This window comes from Anticarsia gemmatalis, chromosome 24, assembly GCF_050436995.1.
Source record: "Anticarsia gemmatalis isolate Benzon Research Colony breed Stoneville strain chromosome 24, ilAntGemm2 primary, whole genome shotgun sequence".
Lineage (NCBI taxonomy): Eukaryota > Metazoa > Arthropoda > Insecta > Lepidoptera > Erebidae > Anticarsia > Anticarsia gemmatalis.
Window position 1 is genome coordinate 3,097,789 of NC_134768.1, and position 26,902 is coordinate 3,124,690.

Below are 26,902 nucleotides of genomic sequence, written 5' to 3' on the forward strand. Positions count from 1 at the left end.
AAGCACCTTGTACATATTTTATGTAGTACATAATTGAAAGGATATAAATAGCGTTGCGATGATAATTACGTTGGCAGTTGCGTGATACTGCCGGGTCGTCTGCTGTAGCATTTCTAAGAAACGCTCCGCCTATAAACGTCTTTTTTCCATTAGTGTGTAATTGCGAAAGCGTTCGTCTTCGTTCTATAGGTAATTTAGACCCGTAGCTGGGTAATTTCATTACTTGCTTATAATGGAACATACATACTAACACACGCCTTGTTAGACAGAAACTACGGAACGATATTTTCCACGAATTCCACTATCTTCTTTTACTTCATCCACATTCCATACAACTCGTCACACACGCCTGTCGTTTCCGAGTAATACGCAATACGCACCTGTCCTTTATAAAGCATGTTATCAATGTATTATATCTTTACATCCTTCTATAGCCCTTAAAATTATGTAACAGGAAAACGCAGGTTGATGAATGTGTAAATTCGTCAGACAAATTGGCGGTTAGCTTCTCGACCAAAGTCCTACAAACCCACACCTTTTCCCCAAGTAAACAGACAGAAAATGGAACAAAATAAAAGAATAAATTCACAAAGTGTTGAAATAAATGACGTAAACGTAAAACGGTTCGCGAACTTATCGACTTTGGCTAGACAACGCCGTTTTATAGGGTTATAAACAACGATTTCGCAATATACAGAACCGGTAGATTAAATTATACTGGAAATGTAAGGGGTGATAGCTTTATATTTAGGTTGGGACCTCCAAAATGTCAACGCATAGGTGCTACACGTACAACATCAATGGGAACTAATTTCCGGGAGGATATGAGAAAACATTTAATAAGGTAGAACTTCAAACCCTTTAAAATATTTCCTTTTAGCGACGCCAAGTGGTGGAGGGTATTTCAACTAATGACTTCTCACACGATTACGAACTTTTTGGGCATTCTCGTGGCATTCCCTTGCGATATTTATGTTAGGGTTTGTTTTGAAGGTTGCGCAGTGTTTTATGGAAAATAATTCTAAAAGAAACAATGACTCAAGGTAGAAGCCATTCATCTCGCAAAGCATAAATATAATTTTCAGTCTCTGAAGCCTTTAAATGAAAAGCGGCTTGACAGAACATTAAAAATAATAGTTTTTCCATCTTAAACAATATTTTGAATAACCACAGAAGTCCTTTCCCAGTATCCCCTGTATAAAATAGCTTCTACAGCAAACCTCAACGCGGTAACTTTACTAAACTCGCCAGTGCGTTATCAACTCACGTTAATACTTTCGAAGCACGATAAGCGATAACCTATGGTCAAGTCAGTGGGTTCAAGGTCGTTTGGGTGACAACACTGCGCTTGCTATCTTGTATACAAAGCTGTTTTGTTTATATACTGATATAAGTGTTCTTCCTAGATAGTGCATGGAAAAGGTAGGGTGACGTTAGAAATTTATAACACGTGTATTGCTTAAAGCATTATACAACTTCCTTAGTCTTGTCTTATAACTGTTTTCATAGTCTAATACTAAACATAACGCTTCAAAATTGACGCTTAATTGTAAAAATCACAGGGTTCCTTCGAAAGACTTATTTTTCTGGTCTTTTTGAAGACGGATGTTAAGGTAAATAATACATAATAATAAACCTATTCTTAAAGTGCTAATTGATAATATCACTCCTGATTAAAGTGAAAATTTTGACACCCTTTCACAAGTAATGATGTTTTGCAAATTCGTCAACTAAGTCAAAATTGATATGAAAATGTTCTACAAAGATAAGGCAGCCCATTTACTGACTAATCAAAAACTGCACACTAAATTAATTAGCTGAAAACTTGTAATGAAAAGGCCCGTCAATTAACAAAAACACTTTTTCCTACTATGACAATCAATTGTTATACCCACTAAAATCTATGCCTACTTTCGAAAAACTCTCCCCTTCTCCTATGGAAATAAAGTCATTGCTTTCGGTGACAATTTACCATGATAATCTGACTGTAAACAACTTCCGTAAAACTGGTCCATGTTAGATAATTAAGGAAAACCAAACTTGAACCCAGTAACTTCAAACATCACCCAACAAAATTATCCTCCCTAAAGTATTATGTAGCTAGTATTATAGATATTTTCTCCTTGAAACCTCCATGACAGGTGCATGCATATGGCGTCGGGTTATCAACCTTGGATCTCGATCACCAGCCCACTTTACGTGATCTAACTTAAAACAAGGTCGACTTTTCATTTAGCATTCCACGCCAGTTGCTTGATGCAACGCCAAATTAGCTTAGTATTAGTAATCGTGTTGTTTTCCTTAACATTGCAGGATTGTAGTATTCTAGCCTCTCGATTGCGCGACGGAACGGAGGGTAATGTGTTATGTTGTAACTTAATTTTTTTGTTCGGTAAAACTACTTTCGAAATTACACTAGACTCTTTTACATATTATTATCCTTTCGGTAATAGAAGATACTTAGTTGAAATCCGAATACGCGGTTAATTAGGCGAGTCATAGGTTATAGATTCTACTGATCGTTTATCGACCACAAACCCCCGGTTTCTGAGTACATTTAACGGTAGCTTATCTATTCAATAGCGTTTTTTTATATGAGTTTTAACGCTATGGAATAGATAAACTACCGCTAAATGTACCTCAGAAACCGGGAGTAAGTGCTACGAGCTCTTTACTTTTCAATGGCTTCGAAATAATTCTCAAATAAAATTAGATAAAGTATTAAGACAACGAATATTGTTAGTATCATAAATTCTAAAAGAAATAAATTTGAGAGCAACACAATCTAAAACTTGCCTATGATATCATATCTTTCTTATTAGGATAAGGTGACGTAAAAATCCGTCACATCAATTTACGCGAAAGTGCTGACACATGTTGTCGAACATGTTTCATACTACTAGGTCTTTTATCGACTAAATTATCAATTATTAGATAAACAAATATAAAGTAAACATTTTAAACATATCATTGTGTAAACATTTACTAATGATATGAATTGATTACATCATAACAAATGTTTACAAGGAATTGCGTCAAGAAACAGTGTTTGGGAAGACCTGAGGATTCCATTTAACCTTCATTAAAACAAGGAACATTTCTATCCAATACCTAGTCAATGCTGTACTGCAAGAGAAAGACTTACTACGAGAGAGAATCTACCATCGGAAAATTCGCAAATTCAATTAGCTAGTTGCGCTCATTGGACGGCAAACGGCGAGTGCAATATGTGGCAAAGACCTTCCAAATATTGGTGGTTGATTAGTGGTATTTGTGTATTTTCGTGCATCAAAGGGCATAGGAAAGATCCAGTCCAAATTGTAACCAAATTAATCTGTTGCTAAGCCAAAAAGCTGCTTGAAGATCTTTGACACAAGACTGACCACTACGAATAATTATAAAAAGAGAATAAAGAAAAATGAAATTACCAAGGACAGAAAGAGTGAAAATAAAAAGAAAATCTGCAACTAATGACTTCACTCTCTCTAAAAGACTTCAATCTCTCCAGTACAAACATAACAGCATTGGGGGATTTTTTATGACTAGTCCTGAGAATGACAACATTCAAGACTTTCTGATTCACATTTTTAAACAGGAAAGAAAATAAAACGCAAATCATCTTGCATTCACACAAAATCTGAACTAATATCAAGTTGAATTTGTTTTCTGGTCTCGAGAACTACTGGACAGTTTTTAAAAAAATATGTAAACAAAGCTAGACACTTAGTATAAACACTTGAGTTTAATGCCGTAAGTGCAAATATTAATAAGAAGCCATTTTTGGTTAAGCAATATTGTGAGCCATGTCAAGAGGAGGTCAGAAACAAGACATTAAAGCTTTCCCTCCCCAGATGTAGACCCAGAGGACAATTCAAAACTAGATAGGAAACTGTAGTGCAAAAAGACATGAGTGACTGTGGGGTTTCTGAAGACAATGTCCAGAACAATGCAAAGTGGAGGAGAACAATCAGAAAGGCTGACCACACCCTGAGGCTCATAGCATGGAAGTGAGTTACTTTTGGTTAAGCAATCCAGATCAAGGAAGCCACAGAGGTTTGTCCTACTAATACAATACAAAATAATTTAAAAGTTTTTAAAATGTTTGTTACTTTTTAACACAAGCTATGGTACCATTTTCAATAAAGCTAGTTCAATATCTAGCCGAAACATGTAACAGATTAAAATACATGTGTTGTTGCAGATATGTTGTGTTTTTATTGAAAACATCTGTTGAGCTGTTACAACAAACACGACGAGGTGATTAACATTGAATGAAGGTCAGTAACAACTTTTTTAGCACAAACTTTTTCTAATTAAATAAAATCTTTAATATGTTAAAACTAGGATTAGTTTTAATGAAGATTTAGTGTCAATTTAATTTATTACAGAAGTTACAGATAAGCTGTCCTTGGTGGAAGCATGTGTAAAAAAATATCAGTATATTATTGAAATATAGGGACTAACTTGCCATTATTGTTTTATAACTTCTTATCCCTATTTCTCTAATAACATTAATTGAATGAATTCTCTTTTGAGGCTTATTTATCTCAAACAAGAAGGTAGGAATCTGAATGCTTTCTCATGGAGTGTAATAAATTCTACTTCTTCTCTTGTATATCCCTGACATTAATATACCAAGGCTATATCTAACTGACTAAAGCAAAATGATTTACAAATAAATACATCATCATCATAGCTTATTAATTTTTCCCCACTATCATCATGATTTAATGTGATAAGGTTTTAATCATGCCCAATAGTTTTCCAGATTTAATTTACAGTGGCCCATTCCCTTACAGAGATGTCCATCCAACTTTTGCTGGGAGGTTCTACTACTTAAAAATATGGCAACATTATTTCTTTAGTTTATAAACATGTTTTAAACTACTTAAGGGAGATTATTAGTCCTGTATGACAAGATGTATGGATATGAAAGAAGCAAGGAAAGATTCATTTGAAGTTCTTTTCTGTTCTACCCTAAGGGAACACAAAGAAGGCATGATTTTTGTATGTATAACATTATGTATGAGAGATTTTTACATAACAAAAACATTATAATATTGAATATTGGTACGGTAAACAGATATAATGAATATATCACGAAACCCAAGTCCAGATACACTAATTACCAGATCAATGTTTACTGAACATGTTAGTATGTTCATAATAACACTTATGAATTTGAATAACATGTTAACCCTGACAACTAAACTCCACACTAGTATTGCGAAAAAAACTGGCAATGTTTTGCAAAAACATTTGATTTATTGAGATCTCACTTGTTTATTAATGGTTGGGTCATCATGTTGTTTCAATCACTCTTATGGTGAATTATAAAGATAGAACTATAAAATTTGACACACAGTTCTGAAATGGATTCAATCTTCCCAATCTGTATTTGGTCAGTGTGGTAGGTTCTAGGCCTTATTATTCCCACATATTGGGAAGATATCCTTGCCCAGTATTGATACACATAATAGGTTAAGGAGACCAGCAAAAATGGGTTCAACAGTGGACAGAGATAGAGCCTGAAGGCCCAAGAAAGTAGACCAAGTATTTTACTTTATCACTTATATTATACTCAAACATAAATAACTATGTGGAATCTCAGCATTATGTTAGAAAAACCCAATTATGTTCAAGAGAGATATTTAAAATGCTTACATATCAATTGCTTATGGGACAATCCACCCATTACCAACCAGAGGATAACACTAACTAACAACTTAAAGGATAATATAATAACATCATCAAATACCTACTAGTAATATCCATATTTATACTTTAAAATCTGGATATTTTATCTATTTCTACTATATACACAAAACTTTGAAAGTCATTGGTGTGTTGTACTATTACATATTAGTACAATAAATTTAGAAATGTGAGTGCACAATGTAAATCTACCTGGAAGCATTGTAGTACAAAAAATTGTGAGTACAATAGTAAGGCCAGGTGTAAATTGGACAATAGACCTTTTACTGCATAGTAAGGTAAAAGTTAATGCCAAAAGAGTTCTTTTTAACATCAAAATTATGTTTCAAGTCTACAGCAAATTCTCTCATTTTCACTGAATCTGATAAATTGTAAATCATTGATGAAATTATTATAGTAAGCTTAGAATTAGGTAGTAATACTTTTATTACATTAGATAGGAATTCTATTGTATTTATAAGAGGTGGGTATGTGAGTGCTCAATGCACTTAAAAACAATATTTTCAGTGTTTACCTGTTACAATTTAGAATTACTAGCATATTGATGAGTTTATAAGAAAACCTAAAATTTGATTTATGCATGACAGTTATTATGCAGCAGATACTCTAGGTAGACAAAGACTATTAATTTTTTATGTCTTCTATACTTTCATTAAATGAGTAAATTGAAGTTAGTCCTATAGGTATTATAGTAAATTATTCACATCTAAAAATTATTTTTAATGATTAGATCAAATTCAACATATTTTTCACTATTATCATACCTATGTAGTAATTTGTTTTTGATGATATAGTAAGCAATAAGAGGAAACTAATACAAACATTATTGACCTTTTAAGAAGGACAAATCTAGCTAGACATCTTGTACTGTCTTTGCACATAAGAATTTAAAACTTCTGACCAATATTTACAGCCAGTGACTTATTTACAAGCCACGAAATCACAGAATGAGTAATGTGACCTGATTTTGCAGAATTTAATGCCTGTACTGTATAGTGTTTTAGAAAATTAAGGATAATAATGACATTTGACATGCCCAAATTTTAAGGTTACCTACCAGATGGTCAGACAAATAGAAAGTTAGAAAAATCTTGCCTCTGTTTTGTTGTCAAAGTTAAAGTATGTAACAAATTAATGCTAATTTATTTTGGTTTCTTGTAACAGATATTTTTCGCAAACACTGACCTTCTGGACTGTTTATTCTATTAACATACGCAAATGTTTCTATCTCTTTTCATTACGGGCGAACCAACCGAACTGGAGCAGGACAATAAATTGTTACAAATTAAAATCATGCTCCTATGATATGAGAAGACGTTAATAAGTCCGGATTATAAAGATTCTGAACGGACATAACAACAAGAACGTTATAATGTTGATAAGATCGACGAACAACCGAATAAAATAAGAAAACTGAAGACGAAAGTCTTACCTGTTATTAACCTCATTTGAATAACGAATTTTCTTGATCACGAGTTATTTGCTAAACGCTCATCAGTTTCTTTAAACGCTAACGCCGAAATAAAGCTACGCTTTGTCTAAAATATACAATAGCAGCGAATTACAATCATATGTTCTCGGTACTCGCGAACATAATAGCTGTCGGACGCTTTTTATGTAATAATACCGCGTTAAACCCGAGGACAGACGCCGAAAGACCGTTGCAATAACTTCCCCACATCTACATTTCTAACACAGTGAATTCAGAGAGCAAAAGGTTAAAACTATCGGCGTAAGTAGTGATAACCAAACAATCCAAACAAGCTATCTTCACAGTATGTAAACACTAAATACTAAAAACCAAACTAATGACAATAACATTGCATTTACCGTCGGAGTTCGAACGATAAAACATCTTCGACTTATTGCGATTCCCAAATCCAATTTCGCCCTTGACTAGCGGGCGCAAAAAGTCACCACTTACCGGCCATGACAAAGCCCAGCACAAAAACTTAAAGAAGTTCGATAGTTTTAGTACACAATCACTTCAATGTTTTGCTAAAACATCACACAGATTTGCCGATGAAAACGGATTAAAATCATTTCAACATTACATCGGTAAAAAGTAATGGCGCTGAGAAATACATACAAATAATTACTGCAGAATTTAGTGTTGCCATACTAGCGTTCACTAAATCTACTACGCAAACATTTCAAAACAACGAAACATACCAAAACAAAATTTAGCCTTGTACTTAACTGTTCATTTTACTTTTTAATATTGAGCATTATTCATTGCAAAGCAAGATTATATTTTTACAAGTAAATGTGAAGGGAAAATAAAACTTATAAGTAGGTTCGAGTGAAAATATTGCTAAACAACTTAATATGTTTTTATATTTTAATTAAATTATGTGTGTGTGGTATTGAAAATCATGAAACTTTTATATTAAGTTGAACATTTAGATGTTTGGGAAAAATAGTAGCTAAAAAGAGTTTTTTTTTCAGTAGCGCGTAGGTTATACTAGCAATAGGATCTGGGACAATGTTAATAAATTACCGTCATTGGTAACCCTGCTTCTATAAGCTTTATTCAACGGACATACATTTATCTCAAAATTAAATTTTCATCAAAATGTCACAAATTGAATAATAGTAAAAAAACTGGACTCTCAAAAGGTGGAAACAGCTTATTCTGAACCAACCTAAAGATGTCCGATAAAATTATTTAGCACCTACATCCTACTGTATTGGTAGAAATTTAACACACTGGCAACATTTCTAATCCAAGTGTCAAAATGGACGTTGAGTAGAAAAAACAGTGACGAAAAAGCGCGCATTTCATGCGTCATTTGTGCTGCCATCTAGTGGAAATAGTTTGAACTAGAGTCTGTTTTACCGACGCCACAAATACGTAGTAGTCGCACACAAAACTTTTTTCCTGCTTTATACGGCAGAAAAAGATCTCCTACATTTTGATTAGATTGTCACACAAATCAAATAATTAAAAGCCTGTTTGTCGACATATTGTTTTCATTATACTAGACAAACATTTGGTAACATTATAATATGTACGATTAATGACCGGGTATGACAGCAACATAACATGGATGACTTTCAAACGATAGTTCCGGTTGTTAAATTTGAAAACTCATGGTATAGAATGTCAATGTCGATGCGTAAAATATTTTTTTGATCGAATATTTATTATTACGGAGGCTTTTATTTACAAGATAAGAAAACAATACTATAAAAATGACTGAGATAAAGGAAAAGATATCTGTGCGTATGTACGACTCGGTAAGTAATACAACCATGACCAAACTTACTAGTAAAAAAATTATAGCATACAAATAAAATCGACATTTTCATCTACGTAGTTAGCGTAGTAAATAAATACTATATGCCTATGGGAATATGTTATGGGCTGTCTATTAAAACACCTTTGCTTCAAACTTCCCAGGCGTTAATCACACTGCAGGTGCATGGTGCAAAAGCGCGCTTTTTTACCGGATGGGGTTACTTTTTTTTATCGATCGAACAAAGGAATTGCGCAAGATGCCTTGCAAACGTAGTGTTCTGGACTGTAGTAATTAAGTACCTCATTTTATACGTTAATTTCCTGCCTATTTTTAAATGTATTTTGACGTCCATCAATAAGAATGATGGTCAATTAGGTGCATTCTTCTTTCAATTCAATGCAAGTCTAGAATACTTACTTTAATTAATCAACATAGTTTTCTAAGTAAGTAAAAACTAGGAATTAATCTATTGTACTGGATAAGTCTTGCGTTGTGTAATCTATCAAAACGTAAAAAAAGAACAGAAACAAGCAATGTGGAGTCTACGACTAATTTCCTTTACCGATTCAATTACGCGGTTCCGCCATTTTAAAAAATCCACTTACTGTTTTTATTTCCGTGATCGAATATGATGCTGAGTTTTTGCAGGCTGTTCTGCCTGGCTTCAGCGAACAGGCGTCTTTTGTTCTTTGGTGATGGCTGCGTGGCCAGCGGTGAGACTACCATCGTGGTGGTCGCCATTGCTTTACGCCGACATCACTTTGAATCTGGAAAAAAAATGGATACTTGTAGTTTTTTGCAATGGAGACCTGATTGTAGTCTGTTTTATGCCTGTAGTGCCTTTTGCAAAAACATGTACTTAATGATTTTGACGAAGAGTTTTCGATTGCGTGGTGTTAGAATCGTTCTACTTGAAACTGGGTAGTGGTTAGTGGCATGGTAGCCTAGGTTTGATTCTTTTGGGTAGGTAGTATCTTTTAACGTCCATTTAACTCTGAGTTTGTTTACATTGTTGTAGACACGGAAAAGAGATCTTATGAGTGCTAAAGACATGATTTTAGACATATCACATACAAAAAAAAACTTTTTAAGTCTAAAACTTTAAGTAGAGTCGCAAGCTGGTGACAGTAAAATAATAAAAATAAGAGATTTGGGAAACGTATGGACACATAAATATTTATGGCCCATTGCTATAAGTGTTGCGTTATTGTGCATTATGCATCTTCAAAACCTACCTATCATTAGTAATCCTATGTCTATCAGTTTCCATTACTTATAGAATATGGTAACGTTTAATGTTTGACGTCATATCAAATCGCATATGGTGTTGATAGACGGTTTACATGATGCGTCCGGTCCTGGACCTATGTCTATAAATCATCAGTTATTCTTAGATATATAATTACTGTAACTGGTTTCTACTGGTTATTTCGCCCTGGTGTATAGATCTTCTATGGTTTTGGGGTTATTATCCCGGATAATAAAGTAGTCTGTATTATTTCGGGCTCAAGCCCGTCGAAGTTCATCCATTTCAAGCCATCTAGGGAACTGAATTTAGTTATAGCAACGTATTATTCTTTCAGCCTAGTTGCTTTACTGCTACTATTCTTTGTTTATCGTATGGATAGTCGTCTACTTAGTGTCAAAGGTGTTCATGCCGATTGAAGGACTATTACTATTATACGGCCGATTGAAGGACTATTTATTTATTTATTTATTTATTTATTTATTTATTTCTCACAGCTTACAACTACCATTATACTTACTATAATATGCGCAATAACATTAGTTCCGTATTTAGGGGTTAAATTTAATTCAAAGTATTGTTCCCTATAACTTCGCATTTGAAATACTTTTTACCTAAATGTTATCCTATACTCCCCAAGTTCGAGATTTCGGGAGAATTCTAAAGACTGTTAGTTTGGTAGTTACCAAAATCAGTACTACGGCTGAAGAGTTACCTTCAAAAGACATTCTAACACAAGTTTTCTTAAAATATTGTTGTCTAACGCGTCGAAAACAATGCGTGCACACATGACATAATTGTTCGGTACATTTAGGAGTTCTCAAACGCAACTTTATATAACTGCCAATTAATGTAACCAATTGTAACGAGATAAAACTGAACGAAATCGACGTAAACTGGATCAACAACACGCACAAATGTTTTAATTGAAGCAAAATATTTTTGAGAGACTCCTTATGGTGTTATTTTTGGTGTTATTGCGGCCTTTTGATACAAATTGTTGTGTTTTTACCGAAATTGAGGGAAACAATAACTCGGAGGTCCTTTTCTTGTTACAATGTAACCCGGATAATCTTTTTGCAAGGTTTTAGTCCAAGTAAACCACCTCTGCTCTGATGAGTCGAAGTGGTCACCATGGCCGTAATCGGTTTTATAAATCATTTTCAATCGTACCTCATATTTTAATATAATATCTATTCTAACTTTTAACCGACGGGGGCGTAATAAACATACTTATTAGTAAATATGTACAGGAGTTGTGTGTTCGTTATGTCAATTTCTTTAACAAATAACACCGCACGATGTTTTCCTCGCGACGTTTTGTTGATACACGACGTTTGCATATCATTTTATACGTAGGCGTGTTTTGCGAGTACGAACCACAAAAAAACGTTCAAAGAAAACTTTGTTTGGTACAAACAGGAGTATTTTAAGAACATTTGAAGAATTATTTTTAAAAAATTTGGAGTTAATTTGCGGCTGTTTTTACTCGTTATAACATAACTTAGCAAAAGATAAAGTTCTAGGCCCAATCTCACTAAGTCTGATGTCCTAGATATTGTTATTAATTTCATTGAAATGTCACTCGTAGTCTAGAAACAAGGGATTATAGCATTGTTATTTAAAGGATTAGATCTAATCCTTTAAATATCTAATGCTATAATAACCACAAACTTCACTGCAACACCAAAATTATAAGCATAAATCTTACCTTCGCGATCAGTTTAGTTTCTGACAAAAATGGACAAAAGTTGGCAAATCTTAAAGTAGAGTCATCTCTACTTTTGGATTGATCCTTAATATTATATCTTACATAGGTACAATGATTTACATCTGCGTTAAAATGAGTCAAGAATGGTAATTTTAATGTTTATACCGTTTAATAGATATTAAATAGGCCTGCTGATAGGAAGGGGAAGTGACATTTCCTATAACAAGTAATTTGAAGTAAATTACTTCTCGTGTGATATGAACTGTGTACCTGTTCAACTTAAAGTCTATAATACTAATAAACAAAGCAATATTTTGTATGATTGTTAGCATATTATTATTGACAAATTCAACTGAAACTGAACATGGGATCTTTTGCGGCCCATTTAAGATCATAAGGGGTTGATTTTTTAAACAAAAATGTGACACCGGGTCTTTCAGAGAAATCCAGCATGGAGACAGCTGAAGTTTTTAGCTATCTCCATGCTAGAGGCTTTCTTCAAAATCTGTTCATTGGCTTAGCCGTAAATGCGTATCAGACAGACATTTGTATTAACATTGATATCATTATAATATAGCATAAAGTTGATGTTATCTATAAAAGTTTGTAGATAGTATTATTAGACTGAATTTCTTAGAATTCGTTTGTGTCAAAGACCCCTCACACGGCAGTATTCCGTTAAGTTAAGAATAACAAACTACACGTGTTTTCTTACACTTTATTTCCGTAAAGTCACGCCTGATTCGACACATTGTAATTTCATGAAAGTTTACTTGAACGCGTGTAGTTTTTGTCAGATTATGTACAGCACAAATTTTATGCGTTCGAGAAATATCAGTCGGTTAGATAACTAACCTTTCTTTTACTTTGCTTATACGTATATCCCATCATACGATTATCATCTAGTAAGCGTACCTAATAAGCAACATACTGTACGCGTATAGCAGAATGATTCTCTTAATTCATAGGAATCAATCAAAAACAATAATTGAATAATAAAATGATGCAGTTTTTTTATCGTCCCTAAATCCTTTCGATAATTTCCATAATTCGGGTTTGGCTTTTTGTATTCATTTGAAAGTTCACTTTGTATATTATTGCATAAGCATCTCTGTAATATCTAGAACGTTATAGAACGTATAATATTATTCTAGAAATAATATTATACGGAACACGGAAACTATAAAGCAACATGATCTAGCTTATTAATCAATATGTTGTTCACAATTTAAAGGCATACGAGACATAGTCGATTGATTTCCCGCGGGAATTAATGCCTCTACCGGACAAATTGCCGCATGTTGGCAGCACTGGCCACCTGCGAGTATTTGTGATGTTGGTATTACCGGGTAACGACCCGAGACTTCGATATTTGAAAACATTATTCATCGTGTTTAGGTCGGTTCGGAAATCATGGAAGCTTTTCGTTCGGAAACGATTGCTTGTTTGTGCACTGTTCAGTGTTCTAGTAAGGTGTTAGCGACCTTTTATTTTTGTTGTTGGATTATAGAATCTGCAATACCAGTCGCGAATTAAGAAAATGGGTGTTGGGACGCAGTAGCGCTGCTGCTATATGGCTAGGCAACTATGTAGAGGGCCCTAGTTTTTTATTGCACTTGGGCTATACCTTGCTACTCTACTGTTTGAACGTAAATAGCAGTGCACTGTTTGGTATAATAGGTATCTGATTTTTTGATACTTTTAACCAAAGATCTACGAGTTTTAACCGAAACCCTATATATAAAATCGCAAACAAAACAAAGTACAAATCAATGTTACGCAATAGTCAAAATTCGATGAGTAATTTGTAAACAACTACCCACACTTGGTACAATTAAAAACAAATATGGCTGACGCTTACGAATAAGAACAAGGTTATTCACATGACAATGTAATTATAATCAAATGAAAGCATGGCACGGATTTTTGGCCCAATTATAACGAAAGTGCACTATTGTCTTTATTATGACTAACTCACACGTTTATAAAGATATTTTTATTTTTATAGTCAATGAACTTTTAGACTTCATGCATGAAATTCTTTTTAAAATTTAAACACAACGCTCACTTAGCCAGCGTGGTGGACTCAATGCCTAACCCCTACCTCGTTTGGGAGGAGACCTTTGCCCAGCAGTGGTACAGTTATAATGGGTTTAAAAAAAACAATGACTGCGACCAATTGGGGATCTGGGGTAGCTAAATGGTTAGGAAGCATGATTGAGAAAAAATAATTGTCTTAAAGAAATTATGGCGTCCTATCCTAGTCAAATTAGCAGTAGAGAATACTTAAAAGTACAGGATATAAGACAGAATTAGTCTCGGTTTCACGACTTCTAGATAACTATCAGATAGCATATCAAGAGGTATTTATTTATTTGCACCCACTCTATCTATTTTGACAGTTATTTTTATACATTTGCGGTCATTTTATTTAGCCAATAAGTTATTTGGCTCTTATCCCTACACAGTGAAACTGACTCGCAATAAATTGGTTTTGTAACGCAAAAATCCGGATTTTATAACAAATCAATCAATGTAACATTAGGTACTTAAGTACCTAACTTTGTTCCAATAATAAACATCTAATTTAATATGTTATCTTTGACGCAAAGAAACCGGTCTTGATCAAAAATAAACTCGCTTGATGACTCGTAGAGTTTTTACAATGATTTTATTGAATGACGTATGTTTACAAACATTATAAGTACCTACTAATTATTTCTAGAACATTCTATAAGAGCTTAAAAAGGGTCAAAATTAAAAGAGAATAGATGACTCTACGGCGCGGTCCGAAATGCATCTGAGTGATGATCATGAGGTTTCGCGTTCGATTCCCGAGTCGAGCAAAATGCTATTGGTCTTTTCGAATTTATATTACATAAATAGATTATTTTCAATAGCAGTAACGTATTAATATTATACATGTGAAAGTTTGTGAGGATGAAAGTATGAATGGATGTACATATGTTTGTCTGATACTCTTTCACGAAAAATCTACTGAACTGATCTATACTATAATATTATAAAGCTGAAGAGTTTGTTTGTTTGTTTGTTTGTTTGTTTGAACGCGCTAATCTCAGGAACTACTGGTCCGATTTGAAAAATTCTTTCAGTGTAAGATAGCCCATTTATCGAGGAAGGCTATAGGCTATATAACATCACGCTAAGGTCATTAGGAGCTGAGTAGCAACGAAAAATGTTACAAAAACGGGGAAAATTTCTCTTATGTGACGCAAGCGAAGTTGCGCGGGTCAGCTAGTTTATAATAAAATTTGTTATGCAGACAATCATTTATAGCCTAGATTAGCACAAAGTATACTTTTTCTACGGGAAATCTTTTCACGCAGACGAAGTGGCAGGGAGAAGATAACTAGTTCTTCATATTTTCTTTATCCTATGGATTTTTTTACTTTTAGGAACGTAAATCTCATATTTATTTATCGTGTAGTTGGTCAATCTAGTAAAAAGTCTATAAACATAGCTAAGATGAGGTTTTAATCTAACTATGTAATACATTTCAACTTAAGGCAATAATTCTCCGCTTACAAAACCGAATAGATTTGAAGTACAGACTAAACCCTTTGCGGTATCAATAATCGATATTTTGTTTACCTCAACTTGTATTTTATATCTCAAACGATATTATTCCAATATTATAAGGGTTAGGTATTATCCCTACGTCAAAATGGATTTCAGAAACCGCTTACTTTGCCCTTGCACAGTCAGGTACAAAAGTCCCTTAACAAATTCATATTTTAAAACTTCTTTATTACGAGATTTAATAAAGAGTTTTTAATTTTAAAAATAAATTTAAATAAATATCTAAATAAAAATATAATGAATATACATAATCCATACCCGAAGGTTTAGACAGATATATAGACCCACGTTTTTAAAATGTTTGTCCTATTTGATAGGGCCTATTGCCACCAAATTCCTGGCTACTATTGAAAAACATTGTAATATTAATTAGAAAATACCAATAGCACTTTACTCGACCTGGGTATTGAACCGGAGACTTCATGACCAACAGTTGGATTCACTGCCGACAGTTAAAATTGCTTGGAAAGAAACATCTCATTCCATGTCAATTGTTTTTTTCGGTGCTTTAATAATAATATGCATAATTCAGAATATAAGGTTTCGAAAGATTGAAAATGTTAAGAGACTTTTGCAGTTGCCTGTATCTTTGGATTATGAGCTGATGATAATATAAAGGTAAGGTAAGGTGTTAGAAGCATAGACTGAATATTTATGTGATGCATAAATCATAATAATTGCTCAAGTCAAAGTTCGTGTTAGTCTATTAAAGATTTTATTGAAACTCTTAACTATAATAGTTAAGAATACTGTATTTTTTAATCTGAGTTAAAATATCATTTTGAAAATAATTAATAATTCGTCGTTTTTAATTCAGAAAAATTGTCACACAACTTCACACAAGTAACTATTTTCTATTTTACAAGTACTAGTTCGAAATTAAAGATTTGTCAATGAACTAATGACTATTCATCTATATCTATAGATTCCCTACACAATATCCATCAAAAACTCGTCCAAAAAAGTTATCCAATAATGAAAAAAAGTACAAAAAATATTTCGACACTCATCCATCTTCATCGAAATTGGTACATTTAATGAAAAGGTACATCGTGTCATACGCACTGGGTAGGTACATTGGGTAGACTGGGCACAGTAGGCACGCATAATAAGTCATTTTTCCACTAGATTAGTCTCGGGTTTCGTCAGTCGCCACCAGAGGTCGTTGGCTAAACGTTTAGCCGCGTATAATTCTGATATGTCTCATGTGTGCTTGTAGGGCGACCATATTTACGGGTTCCTACATTTATAAGACTCCACTCGCAGTACGTTTTGCCTTTAGTTATCTAAATGTAATGATAGATTACTAGGTAAAATAATATCTTTATAGTTAACTTTTAAAGGCTCAGTTGTTAAATGTATTCAAAAATTGATAACTGAATAAAAGTGCATATTGGATTTTGATCATTATATTGGCTACTTTAATTTAATTCTGACATGTATATATCTTTATTTTTTTAATAATCTGGGACAATTCTGCTTCGTGTAATTTGAAAATTATAATTTAAAGACTATTCATATTGCCCCCAAAATATTCGTATGACCACTGGAGGCGAGATATTTTTGTAACCATCTATTTATTGTAACCGTCTCTCGATGCGAATAAATTTTAATTTAATTCTGTTTCATTTCAGTAGCCAGTTATTATTTTGTGTATCTTAAATTAGATCGGGCTAAGTTTAAGAACTATACATATCGATAGAATGTCCGTACATACATCTATTTACGAAAACGAACTAAATAGTTTTGTTTTAGCTTCTTTATATTAACGCTTAAAAGATTTCGTTGCAGTTTATACTTAGTTGCTTTTGAAATCGTAAAATATTAAGGTACCTAATGTACCTATGGTGCCCACGTAATAGCCCATGCATAATATTAATTTTATTATTTTCTAGTATAAATAATCGTAAATCTATACTAATATTATAAAGCTGAAGAGTTTGTTTGTTTGTTTGTTTGTTTGAACGCGCTAATCTCAGGAACTACTGGTCCGATTTGAAAAATTCTTTCAGTGTTAGATAGTCCATTTATCGAGAAAGGTTATAGGCTATATATCATCACGCTACTACCAATAGGAGCAGAGTACGGGTGAAAAATGTTACAAAAACGGGGAAAATTTTGACTCATTCTCTCTTATGTGACGCAAGCGAAGTTGCGCGGGTCAGCTAGTATGATCATAATTGTCTTCAGGTGAAGGGTCTTACAACCTATAATAATTGGTGTCAACTTTACTATATAACTGGCTATTGTGAAGTCGTTTCTTGTTTAAGATAGTTTTTATGACTGACCTGCCCTTTTAGGATTTTATGGGCCAGTTTAACGAGTTACGGATATCTGTCGAATAGCTTATGTGATGGTTAAAAAGACAAGTGTTTTACAAAAAAATCCAATTTTCCTGACATTCTTACATACATAAAATCACGCCTTTTCTCTGTCTACCCCTATGGGAATAGGGGTAGACAGAGACCAGAGAACGCCACGTGGGACGACCCTTACAAACTTCCCTTGTTAAGTGGCATTCATTGGTCTGTGCCTACCCCTATGGGAAATAGGCGTGATGTACGTATCTTTTATGAATGTAATAAACATAAGGCATAATTATATCGGGAATAACTGTTTAGGTTCTTTTTGAAATAAGGCGTCTAGACTTTGCCATCATTTATAAAATTCGTTGGAATATAACTTAATTTCATTTTTAATAGTAAATTGCGTAGGCACCTACAATCTAAATTATCGCTGTAGGCTAAACTGAAATGGGCTCTACCGCTGTAACGGTTTCTTTTTAGTAGTACGTTTCCAAGAAATCTTCAGAAAACGTCGGATAACCTATCCGAGATATTAAATAAAGGCAAACGTATAAAATAATCTGTCAATAATCTACTTGTTAAGTTATCCGATACTTATCCAAGAGCTGTAATCGGACTAATTCAAGGTTTTGAATATGAATTAATTAAAGTAAAAAGCGTAAAAATCATACTAATGATCGGTTTGGGTTAGAATCTCATATATTACAGCTCTGCATCTTCCATTTTTAACAAGCCTTCCCGATTGGGTTTCAAGAGAATTACTTTTGAGGAGGAGAAAAGGAACCCACTTCTCTCTTTCTCTCTCTCTTTACCGAACGGGAGAGGGGTTGGGCTTCGAATTCACCACGCTGCTTAAATCATTCTAGAGTATTTTACCCAAACGCCTTTAAATAAATATAAAAACACAAAACAAAAAGCAGCATAAATAAGTATTTTTAGTATCAGACTATTCTAATTTGATTTATAATTCGTTCTACTTAACATAACTTGTACGTTTTCACTTTAATCTGTCGGCGACTTAAATAAGACTGAAATATCAGACTACCTGACCTAAATATTCAGCCCGGTCTAATTTGCAACTCTGTCACTCTTATACCAAACGACAACTCTTTTATTATGTGTTTGTAGAATTTATTTGCATTTTACAATGCGGCAAAAAATTGTTATGTAAAAATTTGCATAGTTTTTGTGGAGCAACATTTTGGAATGATAATTGACAACATTTCATAGCAAAAAGTTATTTTTTGGCGAGATATATGCTGAAAAATTCCGATCATCTATCCAGAAACATTAGCGGGTCTATCCCAGGTCAACATAATCTACTTACTTCTGTGGCAGTAGGCTCCTCCCTCATATCGAAAATACTTTAGCTAACTGCTATCAATCAGCATCAGGTTTTATACGCGAAATACTGTTTTTTTTTAATAATTCGTTTTTAAAAGACAACTGCAGCACTAAGCATTGCTCTTGTCTCGCGGGGACGCAAACATACAAACAACAGAAACAAAGTACAACCAGACCCGAAACAACTGTTTGTGGATCGCCCAAATATTTATCCAGGGTGGAAATCGAACCCACGACCTCTCACTGGTAGTGGCGGTCAAATTTAATTCCCAAAAAAGTTTTCTTGCCAAGCCTCGTACATAGGTAATCCAGTATTCAATTTACTTTCACATATACCAGAATTTATTAAAAAATGGATGCAATACCACGATGAAGGAACATAATATCATTGCAATAATTTCCTACAATCTTTACATAAGTTACTTTTGTATAATCCATACAAGTTGACCATAAAACAGTCCATATTAGTACCTACGCGTGGAGTCCCTACCACTCAAATTGCACAGTGACCTGAATGCGACTTCATTTATGTACGTAATGACACACAATGTAATATAATGCCGCCATTGTTTCGCGTTTGGATAAAACAATGAGTATTAACCCATTAGGACAGTTTTTGTGCCTCTTGGATGAGCCGAAGTTTATGAGGCGAAGTTTATTCGGAACACCTAGTTCTTTCTAGAGCCTAATTTTAGGGAATGTAACACTAAATATTAGGTCGGGGAAAAAGTCTTTACGCATTATAGTATGTATGAACTTGTAATAAAATCTCCTTGGCTTCAAGAATCACAAATGAGTACACGGTTCATTCGGTTTCTTTCAGTGAGCTCGTAAGGTAACCAAATATCGAGCTTTATTGTGTAGAGAAAAGATTTTATTACAAGTACATTCTATAATGCGAAAATACTTTTTCCCCGACCTAACATGTAGTATTTAGTTTATTATATACCAGCTTTTGTTCACGACTTCGTCCGCGTGAAAAGATCTTCCATTGTTAATAGGTTCCTGTGTTAATCCAGGTTATGAGCTGTCCGTTTATCTCAATATCTGTTCAGAAGTCTTTGCGTGACAGTCCAACAAACATACACACATCCATTCTCACAAACTTTCGCATTTATAATATTAATAAGATTGACGGTTTCTCAGCAAAATAAACGTAATTAATGAACTTTTGATACGTAGCTAAACTTTTATTATTGATAACTTTCCAAATTGCCTTTAAAAATATACAGATTGAATTAACGAGTTGAAATATTAGCCACGTGTATGAGTAAATGATAAAAAACGCCTTAATTATCGATCAATGAATCAATCAATACTAATTATCATCCAATTAGTACGTCATTGGGTTGGCGCCAGTGAATGAGGGATATGACGTAAAGATATAAAATTACACTGAAATAAATATTTAAAAAAAATCTCGACTAAGCAAAGTATCAATTCACCCTATAAAAATATTATTAAACAAACATTGAAACAGAAATACAGGCGTATTGAATAACTCCTCTTTTTTAAGTCGGCCTTATCTTAATCAATAACTGTTAACTTCATCATATTATTTTAACTGCTGAAAGTAATGAAAATCTCTCTAAAATAAATATTCAACACGAACAAAATTAGAACCGCTTCGTTTGTTGTAGAAAACTAACTGTTTTTATAAGCGTACTAATTAAACTAATTATTTCATAATAAAACTAGTTATATCTTAATTTGTTGAACGTTATTATAATCTAGAAAATAAATTAAGAAACTAATTGTTCCAAACTATGTTGGAGTCGGCTTCCAGTCTCACCGGATGCAGCTGGATACCAGTGTTTTACATGGAGCGACTGCCTATCTGACCTCCACAACCCAGTTACTTGGGTATTAACACGATACCCTTCGGTAAGACTGGTTGTCAGACTTTCAAGCTTCTGACTACTGTTAACGACTGTCAAAGATCTTCGAAAATGACAGCCGGGACCCACAATTTAACGTGCCTTCCGAAACACGGAGAAACTCGTTATGTATAAGATGGTCACCCATCCACGGAACAACCTCGGCAAGCGTAGCTTAACCTCAGAGATCGATCCGTGCGGCTGTTGTAAACTAAGCCACGAGCTCCTCTTAAAATAAATTAAGACACTAGTGATAAAATAATAATACGGTCCAGTATGACAAAACGGATGGATGTGAATGAGGCTAGGGAATTTTGTAAGGGTCGTACCAAGTGGCGTTCTTTGCTTACCCCTATGGGAAAAAGGCGTGATTTTATGTATCTCATATAATAAATTGATGTAAGATGTCGTGGTTGAATCTATGATTTTTACATGATTTATATCTTCATTCGATATAGCCGGTGCTTATTATTGGATTATTTAACCGACCTCAAAGAAGAAGGAGGTTCTCAATTCGTCTGCACTCATTTTAATTATGTATCTTTGTTAAAAGGTTATGAGACTTTCTGTAGTTTTTTTTTTGTTTGAATTACATCTAATAGTCAACAGTAGTCAAATGAATATCTTGCAATAGGGAATTCAAATAGGTACCTGAGGACTTTGCTACACATATTTTCGGCTCGGCAATATTTATCGAACAACAAAATATCCTACTCGACTCACTTGTTCGGCTTGTGCCGATTGGGTTCATCTACACATATTCGGTTTTGCCGCTCGGCTAGGCCGATTAATGCCAAAAAATGAGGGAATTTTCTCATCATTAAAACTTTAAAATATCTTTTTGTGGACAAAAAACTCTACTCAAACTAAATATACGAAACATTAGAGAGCTGTCAAAATCTTGAAAGTGCATAATGACGTCATATGCTCCACATTTATACAGTAAGGCTTGATACACACATATTCGATTTGGCACGTTCGGTTCGCATTTCTTATCACACAACTAAACCAACTTTCAGCAATTGCACTTGTTCGGCTTGTGCTGATTAGGTAGTTCTTTCGGTCCAATCGTCGCCAATCGGTTTAAACATTCAAGCACGGCGATGCTGTGCGGCATTTTGTCTTGGACTTTCATCTACACATATTCAGTTTTGCCGTCTGGCTAAGTCGAATAATACCGAACCGCATGTGAACTATAATAAATTATATGCAGCAAGACCAATACAGTATCGTTGTCGTCATAAATACATTGTCCTCCACATAATTACGTTGAAGTACAATTCATAATTATAATGTTTCTGCATCGATTCAGTTGAAGTCGGTTTCAATTGTCGTCTGTAATTGGTTATTTCGAGTCGACATATAAAATTAGTTGGGGACCGTTTCATTGAACTGTGTGACTAAATTGGTTACTTATTGCTTGAAGAAATGGGACGTGCAGTTCTCGCACAATGCTTTAAGGATAAGAATCCTTATGTTCTTCTTGAAGTTATTCTGTCAAAAATAAGTAAATAGAGGTTCTCATAGCCACGTGCACTAGTTTGGTAAACGGTCGGTGGGATAAGCAACCTTTGTATGAACCCATGAACACTCTTGAGATGGGTTACCGCTTTGTGGTAATTGAGCTGAAAGGTCTCTGTGCTTCGAAGGATATGTTAGTGACTGTCTGTCTTGGTTACAATCATCAAATATCAAAGTCACTTCTTGGGAGAACTTCTTCAGAAGTAGCCGACATTCGTGATTAAAGGTTTAGGTCCTAAATAAAGGGGACAAAATTACCGGACATAATTATTGGACTACTATTTTTATTATAGTTTGTCCATACTGATAACGTTAATTTTATTTTCAGGGTTCAGCGGACCCGCTGACGCATGAACGTGGAGTTTGTTTGGAGAGTATGTTATTCAAATTTACTTATTTGTTTACGCATTTAGTTTTGTAGAAACGATACAATTTTGCGACTAGTTACCTTAACAATAATTCGATTTTTTATAATCTTAAAGCTCGTAAAAAAATCATCATCATACGTAGAGTAAAACTGCAAAATTACTAGAGAAAGTTCACATGGCAATAATCAAGTTTTGTATCAACGTTGCTTGCTTAGTAAATCATGTGATTCTACCACAATTTTTCTTAAAAATAAAGATACCTTTCCGAGGCCAACTTGACAAGCATTGAAGATATTTTTTGCTTTTAATCCATACTTATATTATAAATGCGAAAGTAACTCTGTCTGTCTGTCTGTCTGTCTGTCTGCTACTCAATCACGCCTAAACTACTGAACCAATTTGCATGAAATTTGGTATGGAGATATTTTGATACCCGAGAAAGGACATAGGTAACTTTTTACCCCGGGAAAATGACGCATTTCCCGGAAAAATTCAGGTGGCGAACGAAGTCGCAAATAATATTCATTATTATAATGACATTGAATTAACAAAATTTCGTTGTCATGGCAATTGTTTTAATGGCGGATATGCCTTAGCGCGACTTCGTTATATTAAGAGATATTTATAATAATTTTGAAAATATTTTTTGTAAAAAAAATCATATTTTATATCATCACGCTACGGCCAATAGGAGCAGAGTAACAGTAAAAAGTGTTACAAAAACGTGGAAAATTCTGACCCATTCTCTCTTATGTGACGCAAGCGAAGTTGCGCGGGTCAGCTAGTATTTAATAAAACATCCCTACGGGCTAATCCATTTATTACTTAAAAAAAATATATTGTCTTTTGATAAATTATTTCAGTACTGAAAACAAGAACTGTAAAATAGTTGTTTAATTCTCTTATCTTATTCAGACCTTTGTATTTCAAACAATTGTTTCTGAAATACTAACTAAATACCTGCCTTGTCGACTATTTATTCTATGTTCTAAGTAAAACGTAACATTATTTATTACATAAGTAATCTTAGAATTGTTACATCAGACGGTACTAATGAATAAATAATGTGTTTTGTCTTCAAACTAAATGTAAGTTGTTTATTTGAGTACGTAATTTCAAAGTTGTAAGATGTTCTATGTAAGTGAAAAAGTTTATATAGCGTATTACACGTACTTAAATATTAAGGTGCTTGATGTGGTCATAGAAGTTACTAGGAGCATTGTTTTTTTTTTGTAGAAATGATTGTTATAATTTATTTAACACTGCAAGCCGTCGTGTGATTGGAAATTCAACGGGAAAGAGATTTACCCAAAAGAAAACAGGATCGTTTTACCCTTTAGGTATGTTTATTTTCTCTTTGGACAACTAAAGAACAGTTACTGGTTTAGTGGCAGCGTAGCATATAAAGAGATCTCTTCTGAAAAATTAAAGGCGTGGTTGACAAGACTGAAAAATAGGACTTTCAGCATTCCATGACCTTACTTTGCATGTTGGTTTTATATGCCTTTTTTCAGTATGTCAGAGTGTAGAGCTAAATGCAGCTTCTCTCGCAACGACCCCATTTCAAGAAGGCTCAATATACATGTTTTTCTTACGTGGTATTTTTAACATTGGTACAGGTAATTTCTTGGGAATTTACCCTTAATTAAGAAGGTAAAAATACTCAAATTGGCCCAAGGTCCCTGAAGGTTATTTAGTAAAATCGGTAAAAAAGAAATCGTGTGCAGACTAAAACAATGAAGATTTTATTTGTGTTACGTAAATGAGACGTAATAATAATATTTATAAAACATTTTGTAATGGTAATTATAGTAATTAGTTGTCGAGGATAAAATTAATAGTTTAAATTGCTTCACTTGCTAGATAATTCGTTTCCTTAGTTTACTCACCCCCGTTTTCTGAGGTGAATTTAACGGTAGTTTATCTATTCGATAGCTTTTTTTACATGATTTTTGACATTATTGAATATATACTACTACTTCTTCTTATCTCTGCATCACCCGTAGGTTGACTGGTAGAGAATGCCATTGGCATTAAGTCCGCCATTATACAACTTTTGTATATGAAGTTAATAAATAAATAAATAAAATAAATAAATAAACTACCGCTAATGTACTCAGAAACCGAGGGTTAATGGTGTGATGTTTTATTTCGATTTTTAGCGAAATGTAGTTAGATGAGTATTTCTCAACACGTTACGGTATATATATTTTTTTATATTCGTGATTTCGATGTACTTAAAAAAATAACGCATTTTTTTATGCATGTTTCCTTTCATTGAATTATGCCCATGGCCCATTTCATCCGCCCTACCTGTGTATACCTACATTATTTATTAAATGTTATATTTTGTCTTCCCAGACGACTGCCACGTCCGCAAATATTTCCTGATCCTCAAAGAGTGTACTCACAGAGTGACCAGCAAGGACTACACGTTGGAGACCTGTCACCAGGAGACGGTTGACATGATGCAAGCCATTGACCACTGCGTAGCAGACAAAGCATTTGCTAAGATTTCTTAATATTTACATTTTTGTTAGTGGACGTAACGATGGAACAGAGAGGGAGGGAGAGAAAAAACAATTGGGATCCTGGACCATACAAAATTGGAGAATATTTCTAGGAATTTGAACGTTTATAAAGTCAATATCTAATGATTTTTATGTTGGTGCCATTCTGTACGCTAAAAGCTGGTTAATTCCGTACGCTAAAACCTAGATACGGATAGAAACTTCGCCGATTTTTTTTTATGTATTTGGCGAGTAAATTCAAGTAATATTATGTTTAATTATTGATCTAGACATAGTTTAGGTTCAGGATCCATATTGACAACTCAACGATAGTTTTGCCGTATCATAGATGATGATTCTCTTTCTCTCTTAGTTACTCTGTAAAGTGCCAGGTTACGTCCAATGGATAAAGCTGGCATGTATTGCGTAATATATTGAAAGAAATTAAATAATATAAAATTCATCAACAAATGGGCTTTTTTTTATTTTCTTAAACTTCTTGTAGACCTTTACTTCTTGTAAGAACTTCCATCATTATTCAGTGGTTTTACCAACTTTCGAAATAGTTCTTCAATGTTCTTTGTGGTTTATACAAAGTTAGGCCCCTTATTTATATTACCCCTAGATCTACAATAACACTCCACAATAAAAAAATTACTGCGCTTCGAAACGGTCAATAACAGTGTGCAATATTAATATTATTGATCGTTCAGGAGCGGCCTGAGTGATGGATGAAAACAAAAACACAGGTACGGATAAGTACATGTGTCCCATTACCTATATTGAAAAGTGCCTTAGCAACAAGAACATTCGGGTACTGAGTACACACGATATATTAAATTCGAGCAATTTATTTATCCGGCACTGGAAAGGCTTCCTGTTTCATCGAACATTCAAGAATACGCAGAAAAATCCACAGGTTTTCTCCATTAGCCGACGTTTGTTTATTGAATCTCAATTTTCTGTTTTCTCCTAAGTTCTGTGCTAAAATCTTTAGCTTCTACATGAAAACAAAAACCAAAGTCCTATTTGTTCAAAGGTATTAGTTACATAATCTTCAGGCTTATAACTTTCTGGGAAGTTATGGTAACAGGCATAATAATCTACCTAGTTCATTGTAAATTACCTACATCTTAGGAAGTTCTCACATGGTTAACTAGTGCCCATGACTACTTCCTTTGCGTGAATATCACCTGTGTTTGACAGTGTGTTTGTATGTGTTCAAAATTCAGTTTCGGCGTGATTGAGCAACAAAAATCTATCAAATCACATTTAGAATATTTGTATAGATTGATGTGATATAATTATTATGAGGAGAAATTATGCACTTATTGTGCAACACAGATATTTTGACAAACTAGACCAGTCAATTTAAAAGTTATTAGTGCAATTTTTCTTACTAAATCCCTACATAAGTTCCTCAAAAGGCAAGATATAATACACATAGTAATAACTTGTATGG

At 33.8% G+C, this 26,902-nt stretch overlaps 2 protein-coding genes and 1 long non-coding RNA gene across 8 annotated transcripts in view; 2 read left to right on the forward strand and 1 right to left on the reverse strand.

The window, feature by feature from the left end:
* The window catches only part of tws (protein phosphatase 2 regulatory subunit tws), a 67,058-nt gene that overhangs the window by 16,199 nt on the left and 23,957 nt on the right, over nucleotides 1–26,902 (reverse strand). For 2 of the 5 annotated variants that reach the window (XM_076130708.1, XM_076130709.1), the window contains exon 2: nucleotides 9,563–9,724. In XM_076130708.1, the coding sequence (XP_075986823.1) occupies nucleotides 9,563–9,698 (136 nt within the window). In that variant the 5' untranslated portion in view covers nucleotides 9,699–9,724. Of the gene's footprint in view, nucleotides 1–7,545; nucleotides 7,850–9,562; nucleotides 9,725–26,902 lie in introns of those variants that run through there. The other 3 variants (XM_076130711.1, XM_076130712.1, XM_076130713.1) reach the window with 3 other exon arrangements.
* LOC142983707 (uncharacterized) lies at nucleotides 88–6,090 on the forward strand. 2 transcript variants are annotated; one of them, XR_012960106.1, is made up of 4 exons: nucleotides 88–189; nucleotides 3,028–4,053; nucleotides 4,202–4,277; nucleotides 4,800–6,090. It is a non-coding gene; the product is annotated as an uncharacterized LOC142983707 (long non-coding RNA). The 2 variants fall into 2 exon arrangements; XR_012960107.1 differs by having other exon boundaries at nucleotides 98–189; nucleotides 2,935–4,053.
* Nucleotides 8,764–25,896, forward strand: LOC142983706 (cytochrome b-c1 complex subunit 6, mitochondrial-like). Its single transcript, XM_076130714.1, has 3 exons — nucleotides 8,764–8,955; nucleotides 22,891–22,936; nucleotides 25,292–25,896. The coding sequence occupies exons 1-3, from the start codon at nucleotides 8,911–8,913 to the stop codon at nucleotides 25,450–25,452; spliced, it is 252 nt and encodes an 83-aa protein (XP_075986829.1). The 5' UTR covers nucleotides 8,764–8,910; the 3' UTR covers nucleotides 25,453–25,896.

Coding starts and splice junctions, on each gene's coding strand:
- LOC142983706 (XM_076130714.1), top strand. CDS start 8,911: ATGACTGAGATAAAGGAAAAGATATCTGTGCGTATGTACGACTCG. Junction 8,956..22,890: donor CTGTGCGTATGTACGACTCG/GTAAGTAATACA, acceptor TTTTATTTTCAG/GGTTCAGCGGACCCGCTGAC. Junction 22,937..25,291: donor ACGTGGAGTTTGTTTGGAGA/GTATGTTATTCA, acceptor TTGTCTTCCCAG/ACGACTGCCACGTCCGCAAA.